The sequence below is a fragment of the Oncorhynchus mykiss genome, chromosome 8, assembly GCF_057628025.1.
Source record: "Oncorhynchus mykiss isolate SJ-2025 chromosome 8, ASM5762802v1, whole genome shotgun sequence".
Classification (NCBI taxonomy): domain Eukaryota; kingdom Metazoa; phylum Chordata; class Actinopteri; order Salmoniformes; family Salmonidae; genus Oncorhynchus; species Oncorhynchus mykiss.
This window is the reverse complement of record NC_143029.1, coordinates 67,587,440-67,599,849: the sequence shown is the minus strand read 5'-3', so window position 1 is coordinate 67,599,849 and position 12,410 is coordinate 67,587,440. Positions and strand designations below refer to the sequence as shown.

At 41.3% G+C, this 12,410-nt stretch overlaps 1 protein-coding gene across 25 annotated transcripts in view; it reads left to right on the top strand.

Annotated features, from left to right (window-relative positions):
* LOC110530368 (catenin delta-2) overlaps positions 1-12,410 on the top strand; it is a 144,436-nt gene that overhangs the window by 64,224 nt on the left and 67,802 nt on the right. For 19 of the 25 annotated variants that reach the window (XM_021613361.3, XM_090182344.1, XM_090182343.1 and 16 more), the window contains 2 exons: positions 10,241-10,275; positions 11,299-11,415. In XM_021613361.3, coding sequence (XP_021469036.1) covers positions 10,241-10,275; positions 11,299-11,415 — 152 coding nt within the window. The remainder of the gene's footprint in view (positions 1-10,240; positions 10,276-11,298; positions 11,416-12,410) is intronic. The other 6 variants (XM_090182342.1, XM_090182336.1, XM_036985995.2 and 3 more) reach the window with 1 other exon arrangement.

The window sequence follows — 12,410 nt, the reverse complement described above, 5'->3', positions numbered from 1 at the left end:
ACACACCAGCTCTGCACTTTGCTACAATTATAGTAGCTTATATATGCATATTTTCTTAATTTCCACCAACCTAATTATATGAGAGAGGGTTAATATTGATGATCTCATCATGGGAATGTAACCTGAGATTCGATTATCTGTCAATAACCAGCACATCGAGATAACAGCAGTGTGATTAACTGAGTCTACAGATGGTGACCTGCAGCTGCAGCACTTGTTAATCACACCAACAATTACGCTCTCTTTTAAAGTTATTATCCAGACAGATTGGATTTATTGTGTAGTAGTAAATCAATATGAGAAACTGTTTTGAGCTAAAGTTCAACTAGCTCTTTAGAGATAGACTTGAAATATAACCTGTCGTAACACACGAGTAGTGTGTATCAAGATCATAGAATAAAGAATTTTAGGTGCAAGAGATCGCTGATGAAAGTAGGTTGCTCTTATTGTAACGACCCTGGGTTTATAAACGCGGATATCGACTATGCCGCTTGAACATGCTTTTGAGACACAATCGATAGCGTGCTGGACTTCGGGCTAGAAGGTTCGAGGCCTGCTTCCTGCCCGTTTCATTGCATTGGTGTCAGAAGTGATCGGACCTTGCATCCACAAACGTGCGTGTGCTTGACCGATGAACGCGTTCCTATAAAAGACGTTGAGTCGCAAGCTAGCGAGACAATGCGCTCTTTGAAAAGGAGGGAGTATAGTGTAACGACCCAGGGTTTATAAACGCTGAAATCGACTGTCGCTTGAGCATGCTTTTGGGGCACAGTCGATAACGCGCTGGACTTCGGGCTAGAAGGTCCGAGACTTGCTCCCTGCCCGTTTCATTGCAATACAGTATGCATTTGTTTGAAGCGAAATGTTAAATTCAAATATTATTACCATCATATCTATTCCAATATGACACCAATGTCGATGAAAATGTAAAAATCAACTTGGAGATACACAACACATTCCTGACCTCTCGTCATTATCCATCTAGCAATTACCGAGAACCACTATACCAGATTTTTGACAGGGTCATTAGCATTAGGCTCATTAGAAAATGGTTTGCCTAAACCTAGTTCAAATTCTACACATCGATTTAAAACAAGGCTACAGTGTCCATAAAGTGACCATTAGACTTAGATCCATTTGTACTGTATATGTTTGTAGGTACATTTCTGCCCAATAAATACCAACAATATGCTACCTTTTTGTAGCATTTCTTACAATGCTAACATCTTGTAAATTTAATTTCTACCCGGTTCTAAAACCTAGCTAGCTAGGTATATTTAGCTATGGAAGGTTTTTCGTATGGCTGAAGTCATCTGTGTAAACTGCTGACCTGGACACTTGTGTGTAATCAGAGTACAAACAAATAAGATAGCAAAAGTCCTTGACTGATATACTAGCCGGAACTTTGGGAAAACAGTCACACTGCTGATTTATAATACATGCACACACCAGAACAGACGCGTTAAAATTATATTATTGTCATTATGATCAAAATGTTCACTAACTGATCAACACAGTCTTTCCTAAAACCTAAAGTCGCCATCCACAAGTAAAAAGTAGCAGGGGTGTGGGTTGCGCACGAAGCTTCCAGGTAAAACGACAACATCAAAATGGTTAGCGTTCCTGCCCTGGGAGTTGACACTCCTGGGTTCACCTCCCAGAGGGAATATTTTGGCAATTTTCTTTCGTGTAGAGTTTTTGACCCCCCCTTCCTTTCCCGAAAAATACATGCACGGTGTGTGCTTATTTTAATTTATTAGGTGTCTCTTTAAAGAGCATTTGGGTTCGTTAGGCACCGTTGGGTGGCAAGGGACAGGGAGTGTGATGGGTACTATTGCTCGCTTCTTGATCCTACGGAAGAGAGAACGGTGACGAGCCCAGCTCTCAAACTCTCAAGGAAGACGTTGCCCTCATCCCTCAGATGCAAGGCCAACCCTACCGTACAAATGCACGTGATAAGTTGCACAGGCTATAAACGTTTCTCCTTTTCAGGTGCCACTTTCTGTCATTTGTGAAGCTAAGAAATGTGTCAAGCTGGCCCACATGGAGTTGACAAACGACTTACACTTATTCATATGCACACAGTACATTGCACACTATCAGTAGCACTTTTGTATTTTTTCCTTTTCGTCAGCCAACAATATGAGTAGGCCTAACAAACAGCTAAATCTACTATCCCCCATAGTACAAAAGTTGACATTCTATTCTGTGCGAGAAATAAATATTCTCTGGGACAGTTGTGGGATGCGATAGAGCCCAAATGAATACAACCATTAGCGTCAACAAATTATTTTAAAGCAATGAAACTGATGCAACAGATCAGAACGTTTAGCTTAAAATGTTGATAGCCTAATAGTTTATTTCTTCACATTATAAGCGCAGCAATGCACACACAGCGCAAATGTTCCAAAATGCAATCAATTAGCAGGAAAAAACCATTCTCAAAAGTGACCACAAATGCGATTATGCATGTAATGCTTTTATTATAAAGGTGTATTTTTATGGTGAAATTGATCTTCCCCAAACTTGAAACTCACGTGCTGCATATGTATGCCAGTTAGGCTCTACACCTGTTGTACATTTTAATATGTTATTTGGCTACTTTAGTTGTGATACAAATCTTGCCAAATCATATAAGCCTATGGGCTAGGTGTGATTTGAAAAAGTATCTCTCCTTAATGCACACAAGCTGGGCATCATCATTGCCAAATGATAGGCTAATATTGTCACCCATCAGAATATTGTTGATTTAATCTTGTCTTTACATATACTAAATAATATATGTGTGAAATTTGTTTTGATTTAGAAATGTACCATTATCATGCACCTGTCTCAAAACAGGGGCAGGAGCAAAAAAAACATGTAATCAATGCATTTAAATAGCAAATCGAGGACGCTCTTCCCGTGGTTAATTTTCCTGCCAGCCAGGTAGGCTACATTACTGTTGTAAATAGTGCTTAATATTAGGAAAGTTGAGAAATAAATGTAGGCCTAGCCTATAGAAAGCTGATGGGGTCCTCTTTTTTTAATAGAGTCAATCAAAACTCTGTTTTCTCACACAATTGCATAGCCTACAGAAAATCTCATGGGTTCTCATGAAGTGTTTAAACGGATGATCTCCGCATGTGTATGCAGAGTGAAGGAAAAGCAGCCAACAAGTGCTCAGCATATGTGGAAACTTCTTCAAGACTGTTGGAAAAGTATTCCAGATGAAGCTGGTTGAGAAAATGCCAAGAATGTGCAAAGCTGTCATCTAGGCAAAGAGTGGCTACTTTGAAGAAACTCAAATTTGTTTAACATTTATTTGGTTACCCCATGATTCCATATGTGTTTCATAGTTTTGATGTCTTCACTATTATTCTACAATGTAGAAAATAGTCAAAATAAAATCCTTGAATGAGTAAGTGTGTCAACTTTTGACCGGTAGTGCATATACACTACCGTTCAAAAGAGTTTGGGGTCACTTAGAAATGTCCTTGTTTTTTGCCTATTAAAACAACATCAAATTGATCAGAAATTCAGTGTAGACGTTGTTAATGTTAGAAATGACTATTGTAGTTGGAAATGGCAGATTTTTTATGGAATATCTACTATCTATATCCACATAGGCGTACAGAGTAGAGGTCGGCCGATTATGATTTTTCAACGCCGATACCGATTATTGGAGGACCAAAAAAAGCCGATACCGATTAATCGGCCAATTTTTAAAAATGTATTTGTAATAATGACAATTACATCAATAGTGAATGAACACTTATTTTAACTTAATATAATATATAATACATCAATAAAAATCAATTTAGCCTCAAATAAATAATGGATTTGGTTTAAATAATGCAAAAACAAAGTGTTGGAGAAGTAAAAGTGCAATATGTAAAAACGTTTGAGTTCCTTGCTCAGAACATGAGAACATATGAAAGTTGGTGGTTCCTTTTAACATGAGACTTCAATATTCCAAGGTAAGAGGTTTTAGGTTGTAGTTAAAATAGTAATTATAAGACTATTTCTCTCTATACCATTTGTATTTCATATAACTTTGACTATTGGATGTTCTTATAGGCACTATAGTATTGCCAGTGTAACAGTATAGCTTCCGTTCCTCTCCTCGCCCTATCTGGGCTCGAACCAGGAACACATCAACAACAGCTACACTCGAAGCAGCGTTACCCATCTCTCCACAAAATCCGCGGCCCTTGCAGAGCAGGGGGAATAACTACCCTAGGTCTCAGAGGGAGTGACGTTTGAAACGCTATTAGCACGCACCCCGCTAACTAGCTAGCCATTTCACATCGGTTACACCAGCCATTAGGCTGACAGGCTTGAAGTCATAAACAGCGCTGTGCTTGCGAAGAGCTGCTGGCAAAACGCACAAAAGTGCTGTTTGAATGAATGTTTACGAGCCTGCTGCTGCCTACATCGCTCAGTCAGACTTCTCTATCAAATCATAGACTTAATTATAACATAACACACAGAAATACGAGCCTTTGGTCATTAATATGGTCAAATCCGGAAACTATCTTTTCGAAAACAAAACGTTTATTATTTCAGTGAAATACGGAACCGCTCGGTATTTTATCTAACGGGTGACATCCCTAAGTCTAAATATTCTTGTTACATTGCACAACCTTCAATGTTATGTCATAATTATGTAAAATTCTGGCAAATTAGTTTGCAATGAGCCAGGCTGCCCAAACTGTTTCATATACCCTGACTCTGCATGCAATGAACGCAAGAGAAGTGACACAATTTCACCTGGTTAATATTGCCTGCTAACCTGGATTTCTTTTAGCTAAATATGCAGGTTTAAAAATATATACTTCTGTGTATTGATTTTAAGAAAGGCATTGCTGTTTATGGTTAGGTACAGTCGTCCAACGATTGTACTATTTTCGCAAATGAGCTTTTGTTAAATCATCCCCCAGCGTTGCATCGATTATGTGCAACGCAGGACACGCTAGATAAACTAGTAATATCATCAACCATGTGTTATAACTAGTTATAACTAGTGATTATTATGGATTGATTGTTTTTTATAATATAAGTTTAATGCTAGCTAGCAACTTACCTTGGCTTCTACTGCATTCGCAGTTGGGCAACGAGAGGCAGGTGGTTATAGCGTTGGACTAGTTAACTTTGGATAAGATTGGATCCCCCGAGCTGGGTTAACTAGGCAGTTAACCCACCGTTCCTAGGCCGTCATTGAAAATAAGAATGTGTTCTTAACTGACTTGCCTAGTTAAATAAAGGTATATAAAAATACAAATAAATTGGCGGCCAAAAATTCAGATTTCCGATTGTTTTGAAAACTTGAAATCGGCCCTAATTAATCGGCCATTCTGATTAATCGGTCGACCTCTAGTACAGAGGCCCATTATCAACAACCATCACTCCTGTGTTCCAGTGGCACGTTGTGTTATCTAAACCAGGTTTATCATTTTAAAAAGCTAATTGATCATTAGAATCCCCTTTTTTGCAATTATGTTGCACAGCTGATTAAAGAAGCAGTAAAACTGGCCTTCATTAGACTAGTTGAGTATCTGGAGCATCAGCATTTGTGGGTTTGATTACAGGTTCAAAATGGCCAGATACAAAGAACTTTCTTCTGAAACTCATCAGTCTATTCTTGTTTTGAGAAATGAAGGCTATTCCATGCGAGAAATTACCAAGAAACTGAAGCTCTCGCACAACGCTGTGTACTACTCCCTTCACAGAACAGCGCAAACTGTCTCTAACCAGAATATAAAGAGGAGTGGGAGGCTCGGTGCACAACTGAGCAAGTGGACAAGTACATTAGAGTATCTAGTTTGAGAAACAGACACCTCACAAGTCCTCAACTGGCAGCTTCATTAAATAATACCCGCAAACACCAGTCTCAACGTCAGCAGTGATGAAGGCGACTCCGGGATGCATGCCTTACTGGAGTCGGGAAGGCCAGTGTCTGTTCTTTTGCCCATCTTAATCTTATATTTTTATTGGCCAGTCTGACATATGGCTTTTTCTTTGCAGCTCTGCCTTGAAGGCCAGCATCCTGGAGACGCCTCTTCACTGTTGATGTTGAGACTATACTTTATTATTTTAATAGCAGTACCCTGTGAAGTCCATTATCAAGCAATCAATCACATTAATTTGTAAAGCCCTTTTTACATCAGAAGTTGTCACAAAGTGCTTATACAGAAACCAAGCCTAAAACCCCAGAGAGCAAGCAATGCAGATGTAGAAGCGTGGTGGCTATAAACTCCCTTGAAAGGCTGGAATCTGGGAAGAAACCTAGTGAGGAACCAGGCTCTGAGGAGTGGCCAGTCCTCTTTTGGCTGTGCCGAGTGGAAATTATAAGAGTACATGGTCATTAAGGCCAGATCGTTCTTCAAGATGTTCACACGTTCATAAATGACCAGCAGGGTCAAATAATAACCACAGTGGTTGTAGAGGATGAAACAGGTGAGCACATCAGGAGTAAATGTCAGTTGGCTTTTCATTATACCTCTGAAGAGTATGAATTAGGCTGTTTAAGAAGGTTTGAATCATAAGCAACCTTCCTACATATTGTTGGAAGTACAATAGACCAACATAGCTACTGTTGTAGGTCGAAGCTGTGTGCTGGAAAACCTTGGTTGAGCATGGGTGACGTATGCATTGTGGTGCTCATGTGAATTTCCTTCATTTTTCGGCTTCAGTCCAATGGCTACCCCTCACTTAAAGCTGCAATATGAAACTTTTTGGGCGTAATATAGATCATTCTCACTGAAAGCAAGTCTAAGAGGCAGTAGATCTGTTCTATGTGTACTATTTCTATGTTTAACCAATGTGAAATGGCTAGCTAGTTAGCGGTGGTGCGCGCTAATAGCGTTTCAATCGGTGACGTCACTCGCTCTGAGACCTTGAAGTAGTTGTTCCCCTTATTCTGCAAGGGCTGCGGCTCTTGTGGAGTGATGGATAATGATGCTTCAAGGGTGGCTGTTGTCAGTGTGTGCAGAGGATCCCTGGTTTGAGCCCAGGTAGGGGCGAGGAGATGGACGAAAGCTATACTGTTATATATGCTTCTAATTCTTAAGTTTTGTTTTTGCATCTTTTACTTTTGTTTTTGTACACCAGCTGAAAATACAATATTGCTGGTTATGGAAAATATATTTCACAGCGGTTTAGATGGTACAATGATTCTCTACACTGTACTTGCTTGTTTTGTCACATAAAATGAAATTAGGCGAACTATTAGAATTTTAGCAACCTGGAAATGGGGGAGCGATTTCTGCGTAGTGCATCTTTGAAACATAGTTTTTAGTTTTTAATTGCTTCTATTTCTCTCGAGTCATGTCACTGTATATCCTTGTAGTTGTAGAGCTTAAGACTTGTAGACTGAGATGTAGGCGTACAGGCATGCTATAGTTTAAAAAGTTGGGGGAAACTGTTGAGGCAAACACAGGAGTGAGATAGGAGGTACTGGTTATTATCATCAAGCCTTTCAGACCATCAGAGTGTCTCTGTGAGAGGCCACTCAAGCCCAACACACTGACCCTCTTCCCTTTCCTCTCTTCCTCCCCTGCCCTGTGCCGGTGCGGTGCTGTATGTGTTTATTGTTCAATAAAGAACGGGTGATGAATGAGCACTTGCGGGCCGATGTTGAGCCCCTATTAGTTTTGTTTTCTCTGGCAATTCGTCACCCCACTGTAAACGGAGACAGCCTCACAATAGGAACTGTGAAGGAGAAATCAATAGGATGATTTAGCAGCTGCTACTTGGTCAAAGGGCCAGTGAATAACCATTTAGCCTAGTGATCACAGTGGCGGCTGAGCTCTGAGGCAGCTAGCATTGGGCCGGGCCTTCACTGGGACACTCTCACATTAATCATGTGATGGGGGACAGCAGATCCCGATACTCCACTCAAGCTCCCATTTCCAGTGACTCCATAGTTATTATGATTGTTGTTTGTGTGCTCCAGATCAGAGATAATCTCCCATCGATCCCAGTGTGGTTATCTGAGTCCATGTGACGGCCCTGGCTTAGTGACTACGTCAACATATCGCCCCATGAAAAGGATAAAGGCTGGCTGGCAGAAGCAGCACTCTGTGCCAGACTCTGCTCCGATGAGAGGGCAGCAGTTGATTTCTCAGTGGGGAGCCATTTTACCACCTGGAATAGTCATCCACTCATGTAGAATTAGAAATATAGCCTGTATAGAATTAAGCACCCCTGGCTGTAACCTGGCAGAATCAGGTCTCCATGAACAGCAGTGAGTTGCATTTCATTGTGATGTGTTAATAAATCTTCTTAGGGATAGACCCCTTTTTTTTGTCAAGTGTCGCCTAAAATGACATACCAAATCTAACTGCCTGTAGCTCAGGCCCTGAAGCAAGGATATTCATATTATTAGTACCATTTGAAAGGAAACACTTTGAAGTTTGTGGAAATGTGAATTGAATGTTGGAGAATACAACACAATAGATCTGGTAGAAGAAAATACAAAGAAAAAAAAAAATAAAAATTCTTACCACAATCCTTGAAATGCAAGAGAAAGGTCCCAGTTCTAGCCATCACTCTGGTTGTAATTCCGATGGTGTACACAAGATGGCAGCCATGTATGTGCAAAGTTTCAGACGGATAACTTGAAGTATGAGCGAACTACATGACATTTAGTGTGAAGTCACCCAGGTACATTTGTGCAAATCGTGAAGGAGACATTTGCGTTCGTATGCCATTTTTCAGAATATAGGGAAATCTGTATACTTGGACTTTGATTTAGCTTTTCCAGTATTAGTAGCCATATTATAAGTTCAGCATTTGCAAAACAACCAGTTTTCATAACTTCATAACTCTGAATATTCTTATAATTCTTGCCCAAAAGGAAAAGGCATGCTGTCGTACTAGGTTAGTAGCTACATTTTACGACATATACATGGATTCCAGATACTCCCGTAAAGCCCGGCTCATTGGCTATCTAACTAGCTTTGTTTGACCCCGATTGGTGCTTATTTGACAAAGTTAGAGTTGATCTTTGACCAAATATGGTGTCCTATAGGATATACTACACCCCTAATGATATAGTGAAGTCTGGTTACGTTCTAGGATCGCTGAGGAATACATTATAACGTGATTTGACCGGTTGAAACAACGTTTAGGGTTAGATTTTGACAGATTCCTTTCTTTGCAAATTGAACGAGTGGAAATACAAAATCGATTGTGCATGCTATATGGACCTTTTTAGGATATGAAAAAGGATTTTATCTAACAAAACGACACTTCATGTTATCTCTGGGACTTTTTGGATGAGAAATCAGGGCAAGATTTCAGAATGTAAGTACACATTTCACCTTCAGAGGTGAATTTATCAAACCTATAGCGGTTAGGAGCTCTCCTCAAACAATAGTTTGGCATTTTTTGCAGTAATAGCTACTGGAAATTGGACAGTGCAGTTATATTAACAAGAATTTAAGCTTTCAGCCGATATAAGACACTTATAGGTACCGACATTTGTTGTTTCTCTAAAATCTGCGATCATAACACAAGGTGCTGCATGATTTACAACTGTCCCCTTGACGGGACGACGATCCCTAAGAAGCTCTAGCTAGGTGGTGCTTTCATGGCTACATTGTTAATATTTGTCACCCTCCTAGTGCTTCGGGGAGGGGTGGGTGGCGGTTCTGAAGGGGCAGGGGGAGGAGGGCGGGGTGGTGGCTATGGGGGGGCGGGAGAGAGGGGTGCACTGGTGGCTCTGAAAGCTTGTTCTCTCCAGACCATGTGTCCCTTGTCTCTCTGGATGGTGTGTTGTGCACCCCCTCACCTCCCCCTGGAGGGAGAACCCGTTCAGGCTTAGTGCTGGCTGGCTGGGCTGCTCTGACAGATGACCCCATGTTGACCAGAGGATGGGAGGAAGGGATCCCTTTAGTCATCTCCACTCCCATTGTGCTCTGCTCTACAGTACTGTAGCCTAGTCAGACAGACAGACAGACAGACAGACAGACAGACAGACAGACAGACAGAGCCAAGTGTTACTTTAGCAGCATCTCACCCAAACCATAATCTCTCACTAAGTGGGGGAATTGTCATTGTGAGGTACAAATGTATTACAGTTACCGTGAGTTTATGTGGATGTGTATAGAATTTGATTCATGATAAATAAATGGATGAAAATGTTCCAGTCATCAGGTAGTGCTCAGGTCTGGGGCATTAGGATGCTACGGCAGAGGAAAATTAAGGTTTGCTGCTTTTCTATTCTGACCATGATCTGTTTCTTTCTCTCTTTCAGTTCAGCAGATGAGAAGTTTCGCTGGAATAACCAAGGTACGTTGTACTAAATCCTGCACCAATGCATCTTGTTCTATATTATGTGACTGAGCATGCGGAAACCTCCGTGGAATTGTGTACATATTGTAATGATAGGTGCATCTTGGGGGTGGAGTGGAGTGGACCATGCCTTGCTCCTACGTCTGGACAGTTGTCATAATTTGTCAGACAGAACAGCAACAGAGCTGTCTGTCCAGTGTGAAATATGCACATCTAGTTGAGACTAGATTGATGAGCTTCGAGCAAAGTATGAACCACAGACCGCAACCTTGTCTTCTAAAGTATCAAACACAGGTAGTTTAGGATTTGATTGAAGCAGTGCTAAAAGATTTATGACTGCAAGTCATGTTCAGGATTCTGCATCCCCTTAGTCATCTACTCTATGAAAGTTCCACTGATTTGTATTACCTTTTAGTCATTTAGCAAATGCTCTTATCCAGAGAAACTTACGGTAGTGAGGTAGGTAATTTTCACTTGGATTCCCCATGGGAATCGAACCAACAACCCTGGCATTGCAAGTGCCATGCTCTACCAACTGAGCCACACGGGACCGATGGATGAGTTTAGAAATGTTTGGGATGAGTTTAGGAAGGTTGCACAAACATAATTATCCTTGAGTTAAAACGCTAGTAATCATCCTTATACGGTAGAGGACTAAGTGTCTACTGCTAGTAGCTTCAGCCTCCATGCCTGCCACTATAGAAGAGAGATTAATGCTGATCTTAACCCTCTTGTGTAAGGCTTTATCCCTTGGCACTGTTTGCCAAACTGAAGACAGAGGACAAGTATGTCTGTTTCTGTTGGCACGGACAAACAGATAGACAAGGAGACGGTACAGCACGGCAGAGACACGTTTCAGTAAACAGTGAAGCTACATAGCTTTTGGCTTATCTAACATGGTCACTACCACTTTGCCGTCAGTGTGCCTGTAGTAAACCTCAGCTGCTTGTAAACATTTGACTATTTGTGAGGTAACGGGACAATAATCCTGCTTCTCCATTCATTGCTGGGCCTCCACAGACGGACAGAAGGACATTGAGGAGGAACTGACGACTGGCTTGGAGCTGGTGGACTCCTGCATTAGGTCACTCCAGGAATCTGGGATCCTTGACTCCCAGGAATTCTCCACAGGTGACAGTAAGGACGCTTCTTACTTTATACAGTGCAAATAAAAAAAATTATATATTAAAACATACCATCTACTTGCAGTGAAGCCGATTTACATTACATTCAGTGATCTAGCAGACTCTCATCCAGAGCGACCCACAGAAGCAACCAGGGTCAACACCCTGCTCAAGGGCACGTCGACAGATCTCACACAATTTTAGATATACATTGAATGTCACCTTTTTCAAAAGTTGAAACGTGAATAAAAATGTTGATTTCCAAGCTGAAAGACATTGTATCCTTACCATACCAAGTATGTGTACACCTGCTTGTCGAACATCCCCTTCCAAAATCATGGGCATTAATATGTAGTTGGTCCCCCCTTTGCTGTTCAAACAGCCTCCATTCTTCTGGGAATGCTTTCCACTAGATGTTGGAATATCGCTGAATATTAGTGAGGTCGGGCACTGATGTTGAGCGATTAGGACTGTCCCCAGAAGTTAGAAGCACAGAATGGTCTATAATGTAATTGTATCCTGTATCGTTAAGATTTCCCTACACTGGAACTAAGGGGCCTAGACGGAACCATGAAAAACAGCCCCAGACTAATATTCCTCATCCACCAAACTTTACAGTTGGCACTATGCATTGGGGCAGATAACGTTCTCCTGTCATCCGACAAACCCAGATTCGTTGGTCGGACTGCCAGATGGTGAAGTGTGATTCATCACTCCAGAGAACATGTTTCCACTGCTCCAAAGTCCAATGGCGGCGAGCTTTACACCACTCCAGCTGACGCTTGGCATTGCACATGGTGATCTTAGGCTGTGTGCGGCTGCTCGGCCATGGAGACCCATTTCATGATGATCCACCAACAGTTATTGTGCTAATGTTGGTTCCATGGACAGTTTGGAACTCGGTAGTGAATGTCCCGTTCTGTGAGCTTGTGTGGCCTACCACTTTGCGGCTGAGCCGTTGTTGCTCCTAGACGTTTCCACTTCACAATAACAGCACATACAGTTGAC